Below are 20,383 nucleotides of genomic sequence, written 5' to 3' on the forward strand. Positions count from 1 at the left end.
CTTCCTGGGTTGTAATATCCAAATTTGGCTCGAATAACAGTTTCCATTCCTTAGGTTGACTGATTTTTGTCAACATCTCATAGTGGCTTGCTTCCTCCCATATGTCAAAATGTTTCAAATACTACCTCCTCAGAGACCTTTCCTGACCCCAGCTGTCCTACCTAGCATAGCAACACTATTCCCAACTCCTTAGTTTTACTTCTAGCATTTAATATTTGAAATTATATTATGCATATTTATGTTTTGTCACTTCACACTAAAATGAAAATTCTCTGAGGGCAGGAATGTTTTGTAGCTCATTTACTGCCATATCCTCAATGCTTGGTAACATACATGGCACAGCGCAGGAAGGAGTGCTGTAACCGTTGATCGAGTGGAATGAATTCTCTTCTCAGAACTCGTGCAGGGCTTGTAGAAATCTTCTTGCGTGTTCTTAATCTAGAACTGTAGTTATTTAATGCTTATTCATCCCACAAGCCTGTATGCTCTCAGAGGACAGGAATTATGGCTTATTAATTTAGGGGTACACAGGAGGCATTCAAATAATGGCACTACCTCTAAAACTCCAAATATCAACTGCAACTTGTCTTTCCATACAGGGACTATTATCAGGATTTCATGTGAATAATAGTATTATTCAGAAAGAGGAAAATACATCACATTTAATTTATAATGCATTCCTCTGCATGTAACGAGATACAGTAAATACAATTAGGTACTTATCTTTATTTTTAAAACAAAGCCATTTTCAAAATATTAAAAAAAATAGACCTCTTTTCAAAGAACCATCTAAATATGGCTTTGACAGCCACAGTATTTTGTTTATAACAAATAGATGGTACTGCAAAAAGCATTCATACATGTTTACGTAAATAAAAATGTTAGTATCATTCTGGCACCTTTTTGGGGCAGGCCTTTATATTTATAGAAAAATTACTGTAACTCAAAAGTAAAATCAATAATGGCCTTTACTGTAATTTGTATTTAAACCTGAATTTGAGCAACCAGTGTAGACTGGTAACTTATTTGGGATCTGGACTCACATATCTGAAATCTGAAGTAGAAAGCTAAAGCTTCTCATTTCCATACAGTTTATCAACAAATGTACCCCAGTCATTCTAGTATCTATATAAGGTGATCTATTAGCAACACCAGTAAAGTGATTTATAGACAAATATGCTAAGTAAGGGCTGACACAGCTGGATCCTAGTTCAGATTTTATAAAAAGACACTAAGTACCTATGCCGAAAAATAATGTGATCCAGGATTACATTTTAAATGATGAAAGAGCTTCTGGGAAAAAAAATTAGTGATGGAGTGACAACAGATGTCAGGTACTTCTCAAATTAAGAGAAGTACATAACTGCATTCCAAATGAATTAAAACAAAAGCACATTTACAGTGGATTTTTTTTCCCCACCAAACTTTCCCGTTTCAAAAATGGTCAGGATTTGGGCAACTTCTTTCCCAGCAAACACTCGAAACAGCAATGACATCTTTTAAGAAGCCTTTTTTTTTTGCTATTGCACAGAGGTTGATTTTAAAGCCAATACAGACAAACGAGTTCAGAAAAAGGAGTGGTCTTCAAATCCATTCAGCAAATGCTGCAAATCAGCTTCTACGTGGACAATGAAATGGAGAAAATCTGTGAAACTCTCCATTTGGTGTCAGTTTTACTGTCGTGTTGCTGGCAACCATTTCAGGTAGAGGAAGCCAAGTCCCATACGTATGGGGAAAGCAAAAGCAGAAAAACATTGTGAAGGCTTAGCAGTTCTGTGACTTCTAATGATTATAGACCGAATTCAATTATGAGCCATGTTGCTGTGCAGTATTCTTCAGAGTTTCATGTCTCAAATACAAAGGAGCACATGGCTGCCTTGGGCAGATGTACTGGAATTATCTTCTTTTAGTTTACTTTTTCTTTTCTCTAAGGCCAAGTAAAAAATGTGAGATATTTTCATATACCACAAAGGTAATACAGCAGGCTGGAGTCACTCTAATCAAATTGGGGGCAATTCCTTTGTAAAATCCACCGATGCCTTCTTTCCTTTAGAGAGAGAAAAAAAGGATATATACAGATATATACATATATACACATATATACTTAATTTCCTACAGAGCTAGCCTGAAGATAAAATCATAAACATCTTTCAAATGCCCTTAAATGTGTGAACATGTAACAGTATTAGCTGATCTAATGCAGGCATTAAACATTTCATAACTAATAAAAATGCTAGACAACACTAAACATAGCACACAAAAATAAAACTTTATTTTCTTAATGCCTAGAATTGGAATAAAGCCTTGAAACTTTTCACTTACTTTCTCAATATATATATTTACTAAAGTGAACTGAATTTAAATGTTTAAATACTCTGTTCTGGCCTTTTAGAATTAAAAAGAAACGTGGGGATGTATACCTATAACAATTTAAACATCCCCACACTGAAGACATGCATGTCTTCCATACATGGAAACAAGTGTTTGCGAAAGTTCTGCTACCAGTAGCAGATGTGGGGCCTTTTTTCCTTTTCTTTTTTTAAATTGGAGTATAATTGCTTCACAATGTTGTGTTAGTTTCTGCTATGCAATGAAGTGAATCAGCTATATGCATACATATACCCCTCACTCTTGGACCTCCCACCCCCCCATCCCACCCATCTACGTCAACACAGAGCAAGGAGCTGAGCTCCGTGAGCTATATAGCAGGGTCCCATGAGCTAGCTATTTTACACATGGTAGTGTATTTATGTCAAACCTAATTTCCCAATTCATTCCATCCTCCCCTTCCCCCCACCAACATGTCCACACGTCCGTTCTCTACATCTGTGTCTCTATTCCTGCCCTGGAAATAGGTTCATCTATGATTCCACATGCACGCATTAATATACGATATCTGTTTTTCTCTGACTTCCTTCACTCCATATGACAGACTCTAGGTCCATCCACATCTCTACAAATGACCCAATTTTGTTTCTTTTTATGGCTGAGTAATATTCCATAGTATATATGTACCACATCTTCTTTATCCATGCATCTGTCCATGGACATTTAGGTTGTTTCCATGAGCTGGCTATTTACAAATAGTGCTACAATGAACATTGGGTTACATGTGCCTTTTTGCATTGTGGTTTTCTCAGGGTATATGCCCAGTAGTAGAATTGCTGGGTCATAGGGTACTTCTATTTTTAGTTTTTTAAGGAACCTCCAGACTTTTCTTCACAGTGGCTGTATCAATTCACATTCCCACCAACAGTGCAAGAGGGGTCCCTTTTCTCCACACCCTCTCCAGCATTTATTGTTTATAGATTTTTTGATGATGGCCATTCTGACTGGTGTGAGGTGATACCTCACTGTAGTTTTGATTTGCATTTCTCTAATGGTTAATGATGTTGAGCATGCTTTCGTGTGTTTGTTGGCAATCTGTATATCTTCTTTGGAGAAATGTCTATTTAGGTCTTCTGCCCATTTTTCGATTGGGTTTTTTGTTTTTTTGATATTGAGCTACATGAGCTGTTTGTGTATTTTGGAGACTAATCCTCTGTCAGTTGTTTCGTTGGCAAATATCTTCTCCCATTCTGAGGGTTAGTCTTTTCGTCTTCTTTATGGTTTCCTTTGCTGTGCAAAAGTTTTAAGTTTCATTAGGTCCCATTTGCTTATTTTATTTCTATTTTCATTACTCTAGGTGGTGGGTCATAAAAGACCTTGCTGTGATTTATGTCAAAGAGTGTTTTTCCTATGTTTTCCTCTAAGAATTCTATAATGTCTGGCCTTACATTTAGGTCTTTAATCCATTTTGAGTTTATTTTTGTGTATGGTGTTAGGGAGTGTTCTAATTTCATTCTTCTACGTGTAGCTGTCCAGTTTTCCCAGCACCACTTACTGAAGAGGCTGTCTTTTCTCCACTGTATATTCTTGCCTCCTTTGTCATAGATTAGATGACCACAGGTGCGTGGGTTTATCTCTGGGCTTTCTATCCTGTTCCATTGATCTTTCTGTTTTTGTGCCAGTACCATACTGTCTTGATATTGCTCCAGCTCTGTTTTTCTTTCTCAAGATTGCTTTGGCTATTAGGGGACTTTTGTGTTTCTATACAAACTGTAAAACTTTTGGTTCTAATTCTGTGGAAAAAAAAAAAGCCATTGGTAGTTTGATAGGGATTACACTGAATCTGTAGATTGCTTTGGGTAGTATAGTCATTTTCACAATGTTGATTCTTCCAATCCAAGAACATGGTATATCTCCCCATCTGTTTGTATCATCTTTGATTTCTTTCATTAGTGTCTTTTTTTTGTTTGTTTTTAAGACTGTTTGGAATTTATTCTCTTAAATAAGAACGGTAACATTTGTTAAAAAAAATTAAAAGTACAACACCTTACTTTCACAGTAACGGAAAAACAAAGTTACGCAATTAAATAACACCACCACAGGTTAAAAACAGAGGCAAACACAAGGCTTCATGGCAGGAAGCCTGGAGGTGGACAGGCGCACCGTTCTGGCACAGCTCTGGCCTCTGTACCACGCCCGGGGACCCGCCTGCCGCCCTCTACCCCAAGCTTAACGGACCAGGAAAAGTGGGGTGCAGAATCCCTTAATTCACTGGTCAGGCCTTCAAGGCCATGCTGAGGGCCCTTTCTGGAGAGACTAAGGATTCCACTGTCCTACAGACATACTAAACACCAAGAGACACCAGGGAGTTGTGGTAACAGACCTGGGGTGGGGGGAAGGGGTAAACACAGGCCTGAAAGCAAAGCAAACCTGGGGTTCCTGAGCAAGAGCCCTGCTCCCCTGGTTTGTCTAAGTCACCTTTCTGGGGTTGGGAGTGTGCACTGCTCACTTTCTGAGACACTTGCCCCTGCGGTCCCCACCTCCCCCAGGGTGCCTGGCTACTCTGCTCTCCCCAAACCCCGACCGGAACACTAAGCCAGGTCAGTGGCACAGTCCCCAGTGTAAGCCAGAACCAAGGAACAAGAAGCTTGGGAAAAACCTTCCCTAGTATTGTTATTATTATTTAGGGCACAATACATAAACGTGTACTTGTATATATGAAACTAAACCAGAGGAAACATATGTGTGTATATATATAAATGTTCACACAACACCATCTACTTTGAGTCTTGGGGTAGGGTTGGGGAGGGAAGCTGGATTCGGATTCTCTTTGCTTTTCTAATAGGCTTTCCAGAAATGCCTATAAGAGAAGAGGGCTTGGGAAGCAGTGGGAAGATCTCGTAACTTCCTCCTGATGGCAGGAACCCAGGATCGTACTGCGTGGCTATTCTAGCTGGTGTGGGAAATGCCTGCATTTCCTAATGGCTCATTCAGCATCCAAACTATGGAACCCAAAGGTGACCATGCAGGTGACCACGGGCATGCACCAGCCACAGCGAGGCAGCCTTTTATGCTAAGATCCTCTTTCCACAAGACGACAGACAATGAAGCCTTTCTCCCATCCCATGTCTGTGACCTGTACTGGAAGCAATGCTCTTCTGTTCCCTATGATACCCCAAGCCGGTACACTTCAGTTTTGGTTACCCGCTATGTGAGGTGTAAAGGGGATTCCTCTGGATGAAAAGATCTAAAAACCTTCAACCGAGGGTCTTGTATTCAACGAGAAAACATCCCACTGGGGTTTTTCTTTCTCTGCCTGTTGTTATCCAAATGTTTCCTCAAGTCAGGGAAGGTACGATGAGGCCAGGGTAAGAAAATCTGTGCCAGGTCCACTGACCTGCAGCAGAAATATAAGAAGCTTTTGAAACAAAGCATTTACTGATTTTGAGAACAGAAAAGAGGGTTTCTACATTAAAAGATGCTAAACCAGGCAGCAGCTGGAGGCCAGGTTGCCAGAGACAGATGATGCTGGACTAGATTCTAACTCGCGGGTTGTGTTTGTGTTTTTGGCAACAGCAGTCATTTTGGTGTAAGAGGAGAAGAACATAAGGGAAAAGAGGGAAATGCCCATCAGTGTCTTAGTTTTCCGAGTATAGGTCTTTTTGTCTCCTTAGGTAGGTTAATTCCTAGGTATTTTATTCTTTTTGTTGCAATGGTAAATGCGACTGCTTCCTTAATTTCTCTTTCTGATCTTTCTTTGTTAGTGTATAGGAAATTCAAGAGATTTCTGTGCATTAATTTTGTATCCTGCAACCTTACCAAATTCATTGATTAGCTCTAGTAGTTTTCTGGTGGCATCTTTAGGATTATCTATGTATAGTATCATGTCATCTGCAAACAATGACAATTTCACTTCTTTTCCAATTTGTATTCCTTTTCTTTCTTTTTCTTCTCTGATTCCGTGGCTAGGACTTCCAATACTATGTTGAATAATAGTGGTGAGAGTGCACATCCTTGTCCTGTTCCTGAGTGTAGAGGAAATGCTTTGTTTTTCACCATTGAGAATGATGTCTGCTGTGGGTTTGTTGTATATGGCCTTTATTATGTTGAGGTAGGTTCCCTCCATGCCCACTTTCCGGAGAGTTTTTATCATAAATGGGTGTTGAATTTTGTCAGAAGCTTTTTCTGCATCTGTTGAGATGATCATATGGTTTCTACTCTTTAATCTGTTCATATGGTGTATCAAAATGACTTGCTGATACTGAAAAATCCTTGTATCCCTGGGGTAAATCCCACTTGATTATGGTGTATGATCCTGTTAATGTACTGTTGGATTTGAATTGCTAGTATTTTGTTGAGGATTTCTGCATCTATGTTCATCAGTGATACTGGTCTGTAATTTTCTTTCTTTGTGACATCTTTGTCTGGTTTTGGGATCAGGGTGATGGTGGACTCATTGAACGAGTTTGGGAGTGTTCCTCCCTCTGCAGTTTTTTGGAAGAGTTTGAGATGGATAGGTGTTAGCTCTTCTCTAAATGTTTGATAGAATTTGCCTGTGAAGCCGTCTGGTCCTGGACTTTTGTTTGTTGGAAGATTTTTAATCACAGTTTCAATTTCATTACTTGTGATTGATCTGCTTGTATTTTCTCATTCTTCCTAGTTCAGTCTTGGAAAGTTGTACCTTTCCAAGAATTTGTCCATTTCTTCCAGGTTGTCCATTTTATTGGCATAGAGTTGCTTGTAATAGTTTCTTATGATCCTTTGTATTTCTGTGGTGTCTGTTGTAACTTCTCCCTTTTCATTTCTAATTTTATTGGTTTGAGTCCTCTCCCTTTTTTTCTTGATGAGTCTGGCTAAAGGTTTATCAATTTTGTTTATCTTCTCGAAGAACCACGTTTAGTGTTATTGATCTTTGCTATGGTTTGCTACATTCCTAGTTCATTTGTTTCTGCTCTGATCTTTATGATTTCTTTCCTTCTACTAACTGGGTTTTCTTTGTTCTTCTTTTTCTAGTTGCCTTGGGCATAAGGTTAGATTGAGATTTTTCTTGTTTCTTGGTGTGAGACTGAATTGCTATGAACTTCCCTCTTAGGGCTGCTTCTGCTGTCCCACAGGTTTTGGGTCGTCGTGTTTTCGCTGTCGCTTCTTTCTAGGTATTTTTAAATTTACTCTGATTTCTTCAGTGGTCTCTTGGTTATTTAGCAGCGCACTGTTTAGCCTCCATGTGTTTGTGTTTTTTACAGTTTTTTTCCTGTAATCTAATCTCATAGCGTTGTGGTTGGAAAAGATGCTTGATACAACTTCAATTTTCTTAAATTTTCCGAGGATTGATTTGTGACACGAGATGTGATCTATCCTGGAGTGTGTTTTCGTCCGCTTTCAGATGGAATGTCCTAGAAATATCAATTAAGTCTATCTGGTCTATCCTGTCATTTAAAGCTGTGTTTCCTTACTTATTTTCATTTTGGATGATCTGTCCATTGGTGAAAGTGGGGTGTTAAAGTCCCCTACTATGAATGTGTTACTGTTGATTTCTCATTTTATGGCTGTTAGTATTTGCCTTATGTATTGAGGTGCTCCTATGTTGGGTGCATATATATTTATAATTGTTATATCTTCTTCTTGGATTAATCCCCTGATCATTATGTAGTGCCCTTCCTTATCTCTTATAAGAGTCTTTATTTTAAAGTCTATTTTATCTGAAACTAGTATTGCTACTCCAGTGATTTCCATTTGCATGGAATATTTTTTCCATCCACTGCCTTTCAGTCTGTATGTGTCCCTAGGTCTCAAGTGGGTCTCTTGTAAACAGTATATATATGGGTCTCCTTTTTGTATCCACTCAGCCAGTTTGTGTCTTTTGGTTGGAGCATTTAATTCATTTACATTCAAGGTGATTATCGACATGTATGTTCCTATTACCATTCTCTTAATTGATTTGGGTTTGTTTTTGCGGGTCTGCTTCTTCTTTTGTGTTTCCTGCCTAGAGAAGTTCCTTTAGCATTTGTTGTAAAGCTGGTTTGGTGGTGGTGAATTTTCTTTAGCTTTTGCGGTGGTGAATTTTCTTTAGCTTTTGCTTGTCTATAAAGCTTTTGATTTCTCCATCGAAGCTGAATGAGATCCTTGCTGGGTTGTAGGTTTTTCCCTTTCATCACTTTAAATGTATCCTGCCACTCTCTTCTGGCCTGCAGAACTTCTGCTGAAAAGTCTGCTGATAACCTTACAGGGATTCCCTTCTATGTTATTTGTTGCTTTTCCTCTGCTGCTTTTAATATTTGTTCTTTAATTTAATTTTTGTTAGTTTGATTACTGTGTCTTGGCGTGTTTCTCCCTGGGTTATCCTGCCTGGGACTCTCTGTGCTTCCTGGACTTGGGTGGCTACTTCCTTTCCCACGTTAGGGAAGTTTTCTACTATAATCTCTTCAAATATTTTCTCAGGTCCTTTCTCTCCCCCTTCTTCTGGGACCTCTATAATGCGAATGTTGGTGCATTTAATGTTGTCCCAGAGGTCTCTTAGGTTGTTTTCATTTCTTTTCATTCTTTTTTCTTTATTCTGCTCCTTGGCAGTTATTTCCACCATTCTACCTTCCAGCTCACTTATTTGCTCTTCTGTCTCAGTTGTTCTGCTACTGATTCCTTCTAGTGTATTTTTCATTTCAGTTATTGTGTTGTTCATCACTGTTTGTTTGTCCTTTAGTTCTTCTAGGTCTTTGTTAAACATTTCTTGTACTTTCTCCATTCTATTTCGGAGATTTTGGATATCTTTACTCTCATTACTCTGAATTCTTTTTCAGGTAGGTCGCCTATTTCCTCTTCATTTATTTGGTCTTGTAGGTTTTTACTTTGCTTCTTCGTTCGTAACATTTTTTTGTTGTCTTGCGTTTTTTTTTGATGGGTGGGGCCGTGTTCCTGCCTTACTGGTTGTTTGGCCTGAGGTGTCTAGTACTGGAGTTTGCAGGCAGTTGGTTAGAGCTGGGTCTTGGCGCCGAGATCAGGACCTCCGGGAGACCGCACCCTGATTAATATTCCCTGGGGTCTGGTTGCTCGGGGGCTCCTCTCATCCCCTTAGGTGTCTGTGGTCCCCCACCAGTGCCTGGTAGGTGTCCTAGTTGTGAGGAGTCACGAACTCCACGTCCTCCTAGTCTGCCATCTTGACTCCACCCCCCGCTTGGGGCCTTCTTAATTCTATTAAACTAGGTTTTTTATGACTTCCTATGTTCAATGCCATTCAAATATTCTATAATACCTAAATTTTAATTAATTTGTCAAGGTACTTTCACACATCTCATTTGATTTTTATAAACAACTCTGTCAACCTAGATATTCAAATTTTATAGATGAAGAAGTCGAGGCTCATGGTTTTCTATGGAGTAAATGGGATATGGGGAGGAAGGGTCCATCAGCCATGTTTTCACCACAGACACTGGTCTTTGCTATAAAACTAATGATGTCAACTGGACGGTTTAAGATTTACAAGGTACCTCCTAAGAGCCATTTTGATATACCACATACTCTTACCTCCATGTCTTTGTGATTACATCCAATACACCATTGTAAAACATGTGTTGATCCTGCAGACGAGCTCTTACAACTTGGTATGGGTATGTTGCTGCCACAGCAAATATTTTGGATAATGCTGCAACTGATATATATTCTACCGTGCTCTAAAATGACAACAGAAAACATTTGTTTTTCTTTAGGTAGGGTTTCTTTAAAAATATAGAAGTAAAATTTACATAGGGAAACCAACACTGAAGTGGATCCACAAGTGAAAAATACTGTTTCCCCTCTTGAAACAAGGTCGTTCAATGGGGTTCTATTTTTTACAGTTGTGTGCCATTATCCTGTAAAGTATTTAACTATAAATTAAATTAGTGGCAGAATCAGTACTTATCATCATAGCAATACTACCAAAGTAAACGTGACAAAATTTCCATCTATTAAATGCCCATAAAAATAAATACCAGTGTTTTTTCAAGTATCACCTTACCAACTGTGCTTCTGGTAATCTATTGGTATGTTGGTTGTATTTCAATTTCAACAATTCATATGCCATAAACTGAAGGGCACCATGTGATGTTCCAAACAGCCCAGGAATAAACCCCTAGAAAGGAACAAGTGAAGAAAAAAAAAAAAAAAAAGCTAAACTAAGCGAGTTTCCAAGGGACCACAGCTTCCGGGGAGGGGAGTAAGGAATGAGTGACCTCAATGTGTGACTTAGAGGAATGGTTACTCAACAAAGTGTTATTTTAGACAGTCCTTCTCACACCCACCAGTGTCACGATGATACTTCTTATGGTAATGAGGATAAACAGTTTAAAGTACAATTTCAATACAGATTTCGGTTGTCATTAAATTGTTCCTTGCCTAAGTCTGGTTTCTTTTCAGGACTGAGTACAGGTCATTCTGAACTCAGACAATAGAGCCAAGGGAAATTACAATTGTCAGCTATTAAAATATATTGATAACGATTCATTACCTTATACAATCCACGCACACCTTCATACTTATATATTTTCAAAAGTGTATCAAACATTCCTTTATATTGCCGCTGTGAGGCATTAACAACACCATCGTACTGTAACATAAGGCGAGTTTTTGTTACCCATAATGGGTTGGTAATGCAGAGGGTCATGGCTCCTGAAATCAGATTTAAATAATATTACTCAGCATACAGGTACTTTCTCACTTCTGACAAGCTGAATTAAGAACAGTCCATTTATATAAAGAATGGGGCTGTACCTGCAACAGCAAGGTGTGGTCCCTGAGGCACAGACCTAGGGTTAATGGGTAGACATAGTTTTTGGTGGTCTTAAAAAGTTCCCCATGTGGTTAGTGAGAAATAAATTTAAAAGGTGATGAAAATGTGAAACACTTTCCCTTTGAGGTGTGAGAGTAGCAAAGATGTCCTGGCTCCTAAACAAAGTGGCCTAGTGTGGAGAACAGACCGAGGTCCTGGGAAGCAGATGCTGATAAGGAGATATATATACTTAGAAGGAGGACACAGTACAACCCAGAGGGGCTGAAGATTAGGGGAAAAGGACCAGCAATCCAGCACCTCAATCATCTGTGCATGTGCACACGTATACCCACCCCAACTTTATCACCTTCTTCCTCAAACCCACTCAAAGTAGCCACAACACCGCAAAAATTAAATGACTATGTAATATCAAAAGAAATATTTACATTCTTTACAGAGAGTGATGATTTTGTTAAAAAAAAATTCAAATGGTTAAGCTTCTCATTTGCCAAGTTTCCTACGTAGTCCTTTATTCAACAAGTATTTATGGAGTCCTATTGTGAGTCAGGTCTCTGCTAGCAGCTAGGTATTCAAAATGAGCAAGATAATTCTTGCCTTAAAAAACAATCAGTAAACATTAAGAAACCAAGGTGGGGAATTCCCTGGCAGTCCAGTGGATTCAGCACTTTCTCTGCCGAGGACCTGGGTTCAATCCCTGGTTGGGAAACTAAGATCCCACAAGCCGTGCAGCATGGCCAAAAAGAAAAAAAAAAAAAAACCACCAAGGTAACAAGGTATCAAAGTAGGAGTTAAAAGACTTAAGAGTCCTACTTTGTTTTTCCTTCTGAATATTACACATACATAAGGCAATTAAACAAGACTATTTAATTGTTTAATTTGAAAACTGAAATCATATTTTAATGGAAGAAACACTATACCAAATCATCTTAAATTAGAGAGTCGTAACCTTTCTAAATATTATACCCTTTGAGACAAGTAAAATTCTTGAAATCTATCCAGAGTAATCCATTAGAATACTTGCCTTCTAAGAAATTTCATGTGATAACTGATTAGTATAGTTAGATGAGCATATTTAAACTCAGGTGTTCATAGGAAAAAAAGCAAATAAAGAACAAAAGTGAAAATCAAGTTGGAAGTTGATGTTTTATATTTCACACACTACCTTACCAGCTTCAGCAGCTGAGATGAGATATTCTGTTGCCTCTAACCTTTCTGCTCTTCCTTCTGTCTTATATGATTTGATGGCATTGTAACTAAAAGAATTAAACATGAACAGGTGTATAAATATTTGAATGGGTGACATAAAGCAGTAAATTCTATTTTAAAGTGTGGGTAACTTAAAAATACCTCAAAAGTAGAAGTCAATACGTAATCCCACTACAAAGCAAGACCTTTTTCAAATAATGGATTTACTGGAAATGGTTTACTGTAAGACTATACCATCTCTCCCCCCAGATATGTAGGCTGGCAATACATATGTAAAATATTTTCATCACATGTTCAACCATTAATAAAAACAGCAAACAGGAAAACTGGAAGGGGGAGGGTATACTGGTGCAGCAATTGGGCAGACAAAAAAAGGGCAGCTAACTATTACGTTCAGATACTGTGGTTGGCAATTCTGATACATAAAACACTCCACGGATCCCACCTAACAGATTAACAAGGACCATAGTGGCACACAAGAAATCATAACAAAAGATAACACAAACAGTACCATGAGAGATTCAGGAACTATTACTGAGATCAGAGAAGGCTTTGTGTAGGAGGCAACACGGAGCCAGGTAAGGAGAGACGGGTGCAGTTTCAATAGGGAAACGCAAGCATGAGCAAAAGTTATAGGGGTGGATGGGAAGACAGGGCAAACTGAGCTACACTTGAGTGGCACACTGACATTTACGCTTTACTTGGCAGAAAACAGCCACAAAATGCTTCTGAGTAAGGGAGTTAAATCACCTTTTTTGTCAAACTCCAATTTCCACTTTCCTCCAGGAAGAAGGCTTCAACTAAATAAATCTTTCCAAACTTGACCAATCCATTCTATCATAAAACAAGTATACTGTTTTATGATAATTTCAACACATAAACCTTACATGGCTTGGCCTTAGAAACTCTCTTTAAAGAACCCACACAGCTCTGAAATTATTAACATAATAAATTTTATACATACGGTTTCGCCCATCTAGGAATGTCTTACAACTGAAAATAGGAAAAATATTTAAACAATATTAAGGCTGATTTATATTTTGATTTCACTTAGGAAATATTTTAAGGTTGGTTTGTATACTGACATAAGATTATAAGAGATCAAGTAAAATGTCAGACACAAAAGAGAAGAAGGCAAATATACCAGGTACTGATGTTTTCCTAAAAATGCGCTGTATTAAAACAAAAGCCTCCCCATTCATGGATTCAGTTTCAGATATCAGAGGCAAGCTCAGAGCAGCACGCACTCCTCCACTGCGGTGTGATAATACTTTGTGTCCATGCCCTTGTACACTCAACAACTTGAATATGGCTGCCACAGGTGCTTTCTGTGGCTTCTTCAGTAAGCATCCAATATCAGTGATTACAAACGGTAATGATACCTGACAGTGAAGGAGTGAGGAAATGAATGAGCTACAAAGATGAAGGAGCAGGTCAAATAGGAGGTAAGAAAGAACATGCCTCAGACTCTTTCAGTCATGCACTGGCTTTGGCTTTCTGTTCCCATAGGGCTATCCTGTGATACATGTTCTTATGAGGACTCCAAGATCTGTCCTCTTCTGCTTTTCCAACTTCATTATGAATCAATGTATTTTGGGAAGCCACCTTCCTGAATCCATCTCACAGAAATGGCTTCTGGAAGAGTGTTTCTCCATCTCATCCTTTTACCTTCTTATTAATAACTTTTTTCCAAACTAAATGCCTCTGATAATAGCTTACAGAGAATGAGACTAATATGCCATTCTGCTCTTTCTAGCCCTTCCAATGCAGAGAAACTGATTAAATGACTCACCTTGCTTCACCAACTGATTTTTAAAAAAATCATTAAAAACATAAATTCCTTTTTATTTACTACTGTAAAATCTCCCAGACCTACTCACAAGAAAAAGTAGAGTCCCCAGGATAAGCCTGCACCCCACACATTTGGGGTTACTCCTTGGTAAAGTCCCCGTAGTCCATCAAGTTTCCAAATGGTGGTCAAGCAATGCAAAACTCCTTTATATTTCGGTCTCAGTTCCAATCCATCACTCACTGCAGTAAAGGATACACAGAGTTAGGTGGGAGCAAAGTTCTAGCTCTGAATTATATATAAACATATAGATATCATACAATCAATCACAGAAAGGAGGTAAATTCAAAAGAAAAAAATTTTAGGTAGATAAAATTATTTTCCAGGATTTGATATTTTTAAATTAATAAATTCATATATTTATCTAAGTTTTAAGTGTGTAGTATACCCTCAATAAAAACTTGCATAAAGATGTGAGGAGCGATAAAGCAAATGTAGAGAATGGGATGAACTTTCCTGGAAATTCTCTTGCCACAGTCCCCACTAACACACACACACACACACACACACACACACACACACACAAATCAGAATAGAAAGTAGAAAATCCCATTGTTTTCTTACTCTCAAAAGTTCTAAATTAATAAAACATGATAGGGTAGAACAAAAACTGATACTACACACATTCTGTGTTACTTAAATAAGGAGAATTCAAATCTGTTTTGGAAGTTTAAAAGATAATGCTTATTTTAAATAACTTCTATTTCATGAAAGACTCCACAAGCCAATAAGAGATTGAAAACAATTTGTAGTATAGGGTTAATATATCTAATTTACAAAAAGGATTCACAAATCAATAAGAAAATGACAAACAGCCTCTAAAAAACTTATAGGCAAATTACATAAACTATCAATTCACAGAAAATTACTATGTGTAATTACACATAGTAATTTTCTGTGGATGGAACAGAAATGGAACAGAATGGAGAGCCCAGAAATAAACCCACCCACTTATGGTCAATTAATCTATGACAAAGGAGGTAAGAATATACAATGGAGAAAAGACAGTCCCTTCAGTAAGTGTGCTGGGAAAACCGGACAGCTACATGTAAAAGAATGAAATTAGAACATTCTCTAACACCATATACAAAACTAAACTCAAAATGGATTAAAGAACTAAATGTAATACCAGATACCATAAAACTCCTAAAGGAAAACATAGGCAGAACACTCTTTGACATAAATTGTAGCAACATTTTTTTGAATCTTTCTCCTAAAACAAAGGAAATAAAAGCAAAAACAAACAAATGGGACCTAATTAAACTTAAAAGCTTTTGCACAGCAAAGGAAACCATTGATGAAACGAAAAGACAACCTACCAAATGCGAGAAAATATTTGCAAATGATATGACCGATAAGTGGTTAATATCCAACATGTATAAACAGCTCCTATCACTCAACATCAAAAAAACAAACAACCCATGGCACAGGGGCTGGGTGCTGAAACACGGGCTGCAGCGAACAAACTGGGCGAGAGGACTGGGGTTGGCTGTGCAGAGACTGCCCAAAGGGACTGAAGTGTGGTCTGGGCCACAACAGGGTGTGTGTAGGGTGCAGCCCAGATCTTCCATAAAAGCCCCATTGTTAACACACACACACACACACACACACACACACACACACACAGACACACACACACAGTGAGGGGTGGGGCCCCGCCATAGCAGCCTCATTCTCAGTGTGCTCACAGCAGGTGTGGCTCCGCTTCTAGGAGCTCTGGGGGTGCGCAAGTGCCCACACATAGAGATGAGACTAAAATCTGAGCAGATCCCTAGTGCTGGAGACTTCAGAAGCGGGGCTGAAATCTGAGCCATGTCCCAGCAGCTGTGTGGATTTATGCTGCTGGGGCTCTGAAGGTGTAGTGCCTGTGGGACATTGGAGCATATTACTGGCACTGGAGCAGGTCTGGTGTTAGCACTGGTGGGCTTTGTGGGCACCTGCATGCGGAGGTGGGGCTGGGGTCTGGGCTGATTCCATAGCTCCCATGGGCGGATCCCTGTGCTAGACTTCAGTGGCTCTGTGCTAGCGGCTTTGTGAGCACAGCACCTGAGGGACATCCTGGCCAATTGCCTGCATTCCCAAGGCTGAGGGCAGTGCCAACAACACTGTACTTTGCGAGCTCACACAGGTGACACCACAGAGTGCATTTCCTGGTGGACAGCCCCTGAGGAGGAATACTCAGCAGCTCCTATCCCAGCAGGAGCAATCCAGTCCCACCTACCTCACACTGTAGCTTAGAATCGAATATGGGGGCTTCTACTCCAACAACTGGGGAGCAGACCCTGCCCCTGACAGGCCTGTGACAACCACAGAACAAACATGAGGTCCCGTTCATGATCCAGTGCAGGCTCTGGTTACCGCCACAACAATCACACCCCCTCTCAAGGGGATAACAGCCAGCACACACTGAGAAAAAGCAGCAGCAGGCATCCATACTAAAAACAGCCCTTGCACCAAAAATATTAGACTCACGCAGGCAACACAGGGATGCTCCCACATAAAAACAGCCTTTCAAGACCACAGTAGATAACTGTTTTTCCTAAACTCATAGTCAGAGAAATATAAATAAAATGAAGAAACAAAGAAACCACTCGCAACTAAAAGATCAAGAGACTTCCCCTGAAAGAACAAACAATGAAATAGCCCTTGCCAGTCTACTAGACCCTGAGTTCAAAAAGGAGGTAATAAAAATACTGAAGGAATTAAGAAAGGATACCAACAGAAATGCAGATTACTGTAAAAATGACATAGAAACTATAAAGAGGAGCCAATTAAAATTAGAAAACTCATTTGCCAAGAAGAAAGCTGAACTAAAGGCAATAAATAGCAAACTGAATAATGCAAAAAACAAATAAGTGATCTGGAAGACAGAATAATGAAAATCACCCAATCAGAACAAAAGACAGAAAGACACATGAAAACAATATATGAGACCTATGGGATAACTTAAAGCATGGCAATCTATGCATAATAGGGATCCCAGAAAGAGAAGAAAGAGAAAAGGTGATCAAAAATGTATTTGAAGAAATTATGGCTGAAAACTTCCCAAACCTAAAGAAGGAAATAGATATCCAGGTACAGGAAGCACAGATGGTCCCAAACAAGATGAACCCAAACAGACCTACACCGAGACATATTATAATTAAAACAGCAAAAGTTAAAGATAAAGAGAGAATTCTAGAGGTAGAAAGAGAAAAAAAGTTGATTACAAGGGAACTCCTGTAAAGCTATCAGCTGATTTTTCTACAGAAATGCTGCAGGCCAGAAGGGAATGGCAAGATATATTCAAAGTCTTGAAAGGGAAAAATGTACAACCTAGGATACTCTACCCAGTGGGATTACTGTTTAAAATAGAAGGAAAGATAAACAATTTCCCAGACAAGCAAAAACTAAAAGAATACAGCAATACTAAACTTATGCTAAAAGAAATATTGAAAGGTCTTCTCTAAATAGAAAAAAAGCAAGAATCTAAAGGAAAGAGAATCACAATTGGAAAGTAAATCATTTAAATAAGATAAATGTTTTTTGTGAAAGCAATTATAACTATAAACAGATAAACATGAAGATGTAAAAGAGGCCATCAAAATCATAAAATGTGGGGAAGGGGAGTAAGAAAACATAGATTTCATTTTTTTTAAGAATGTGTTTGAACTTATATGACTATGAGTCTAAAGCAGGTATATAGTAATGGGTTAATGTACTTGAAAACCAGGGAAACCACAAATCAAAAACAACAGATTCACGAAAACCAAAAAGAACTCATGCATAATTTTTAAAAACCCATCAAACCAAAAAAGTAGAAAGAAAAAGAAACAGAAGAAATACAAAGTCAACTAGAAAACAAGGTTTAAAATTGGAATAAATCCCTATCTATCAATATTTACCTTAAATGTCTATGAACTAAATGCTCAAATCAAATGACAGAGTGGCAGATTGGATTAAAAACAACAAGAACCTCCAATATACTGCCCACTTTAGAGCGAAGGACACACATAGATTGAAAGTGAGGGGATAGGGACTTCCCTGGTGAGGCAGTGGTTAAGAATCTGCCTGTCAAAAAAAAAAAAAAAAAAAAGAATCCGCCTGTCAATGCAGGGGACATGGGTTCGATCCCTGGTCCGGGAAGATCCCGCATGTCACGGAGCAACTAAACCTGTGCACCACAACTACTGAGCCCATGCACCACAACTACTGAAGTCCACGCGCCTAGAGCCCGTGCTCCGCAACAAGAGGAGCCACTGTAATGAGAAGCCCACGCACCACAACAAAGAGTAGTCCCCACCTGCCACAACTAGAGAAAGCCTGCACGCAGCAACAAAGACCTGACACAGCCAAAAAAAAAAAAGGGGGGATAGAAAAAGATATTCATGCAAATGGAAATGACAAGAACAGTGTAGGAATACTCATATCAGACAAAATAGACTTTAAGACAAAGGCCACAAAGAAAGATAAAGAAGAACAGTATATAATGATAAAAGCATCAATACAAGAAGAGGATATTACACTCAATATATATGCAACCAATATGATCACCTAAATACATAAAACAAATACTAACAAAGAGAGAAATTGCTGAGAATACAATAACAGTAGGAAACTTTAACATCCCACTGACGTCAATGGACAAGATCTTCCAAATAGTAAATCAACAAGGCAACAGAGATACTAAATGATACAATAGAACAGGTAGACTTAATTGATATTTTCAGGACATTATATGCAAAAAAACCCCAGAATACACATTCTTTTCAAGCATGTGTATTTCGGAATACACATGAAACATTCCTTAGCATACACCACATACGAGGACACAAAACAAGCCTCAACAAATTTAAGAGTATAGAAATTATTTCAAGGTCTGTGCTCTGGGCTCGACTGAGGCTCCCTGGCCGCTTGCGCTTTCCGCTCCTTCTCCAAGATGTTGGCAGTCAGTGCACTGAGGCAGGATCTGGGCGAGCCTCGTGAAGATTGCTTTGATGGTGATCACAGCTTTGAGGACATAGGGCTAGCTGCTGGCCAAAGCCAAGAAGAAAAGAAACGTTCTTACAAAGATTTTTTAAGGGAAGAGGAGGAAATCACTGCTCAGGTAAGGAATTCTTCCAAGAAGAGGTTAAAGGACAGTGAACTTTACTTCTTGGGGATGGACAAGCACAAGAAGAGGAAGCACTCCTCTGATGATTACTACTATGGAGGACAGTGATTCTTGTTCTGAGTGCCGATAAACCAGGGTGAAGGAGGAGAGAGGTGGAGGGCTGGCATTTTGGAAGATTCAGCATAGAAGAACAGTCTTCATTTGTGATACACCAGATATTTTGTCTTTGGAATTGTCACAGAAGAAAAAGTCCAGCCCGCAATCTGCTGACACAACTATGGACCTGTTGAAAGGGATCACTTCCCCTCTGGCAAAAGGCACCAAACCCCCCCCCTAAAAGACAGGAGAAATGTCCTCCAGTTCTTCAAGCCATTCAGAGAGTAAAAAGGAACACCACAGGAAGAAAGTCAGCAGAAGCAGTGGGGAGCTGTCCCTGGAGGATGGTGGTTCCCACAAATCCAAAAAAATGAAACTGCTCTATGTGAACACTGAGACACAGACCCTTTGGGAGCCTGATGGGTTAAAGATGAAACTTATTCTCTCACCAAAGGAGAAGGGAAGCAGCTCAGTTGATGAGGAGTCTTTTCAGTACCCCTCTCAACAAGCAATTGTGAAAAAATCCTCTAAGACGTCAGCTTGAGATGAGCAAGGTGCTTTACTCCTAGGACACGAGTTACGGAGCTTTCTGAAAACAGCCTGGAGGAAGTACAAGTCATTCTCAGATTCACGTTCGTCTCCTGGCCCTGAAGGCTATGGGTCTGATGCCTCCCAGTTCCCAGAATCCCACAGTGCTAACCTTGATCTTTCAGGGCTTGAACCTATTCTAGTAGAATCAGGCTCCTCCTCTGGCGGGGAGCTGGAGGCTGGGGAGTTAGTGATTGATGATTCTTACTGGGCAATCAAGAAGAAAAAGAAGTCAAAGAAGAGCAAAAAGAAGGACAAGGAGGGCTTCCCTGGTGGCGCAGTGGTTGAGAGTCCACCTGTCGATGCAGGGGACACGGGTTCGTGTCCCGGTCCGGGAAGATCCCACATGCCGTGGAGCGGCTGGGCCCGTGAGCCAGGGCTGCTGAGCCTGCGCGTCTGGAGCCTGTGCTCCGCAACGGGAGAGGCAACAACAGTGAGAGGCCCGCGTACCGCAAAAAAAAAA

General features: G+C 39.4%; 2 protein-coding genes across 2 annotated transcripts in view; one reads left to right on the top strand and one right to left on the bottom strand.

The window, feature by feature from the left end:
* Nucleotides 1–644: 644 nt before the first annotated feature.
* The window catches only part of SLC25A32 (solute carrier family 25 member 32), a 49,529-nt gene continuing 29,790 nt past the window's right edge, over nucleotides 645–20,383 (bottom strand). The window contains exons 2-7 of the mRNA XM_027131582.1: nucleotides 14,176–14,326; nucleotides 12,257–12,342; nucleotides 10,808–10,968; nucleotides 10,319–10,432; nucleotides 9,847–9,992; nucleotides 645–2,047 (exon numbers count right to left, since the gene is read on the bottom strand). Of these exons, the coding sequence (XP_026987383.1) occupies nucleotides 1,912–2,047; nucleotides 9,847–9,992; nucleotides 10,319–10,432; nucleotides 10,808–10,968; nucleotides 12,257–12,342; nucleotides 14,176–14,326 (794 nt within the window). The 3' untranslated portion in view covers nucleotides 645–1,911. The remainder of the gene's footprint in view (nucleotides 2,048–9,846; nucleotides 9,993–10,318; nucleotides 10,433–10,807; nucleotides 10,969–12,256; nucleotides 12,343–14,175; nucleotides 14,327–20,383) is intronic.
* The window catches only part of LOC113633415 (HMG domain-containing protein 4-like), a 3,210-nt gene continuing 1,385 nt past the window's right edge, over nucleotides 18,559–20,383 (top strand). Inside the window, 1 exon segment of the mRNA XM_027131583.1 lies at nucleotides 18,559–20,164. Within this exon segment, the coding sequence (XP_026987384.1) occupies nucleotides 19,514–20,164 (651 nt within the window). The 5' untranslated portion in view covers nucleotides 18,559–19,513.

The sequence above is a fragment of the Aethalodelphis obliquidens genome, unplaced genomic scaffold, assembly GCF_003676395.1.
Source record: "Aethalodelphis obliquidens isolate GAN/ISIS:26980383/991018 unplaced genomic scaffold, ASM367639v1 scaffold39, whole genome shotgun sequence".
NCBI lineage: Eukaryota > Metazoa > Chordata > Mammalia > Artiodactyla > Delphinidae > Aethalodelphis > Aethalodelphis obliquidens.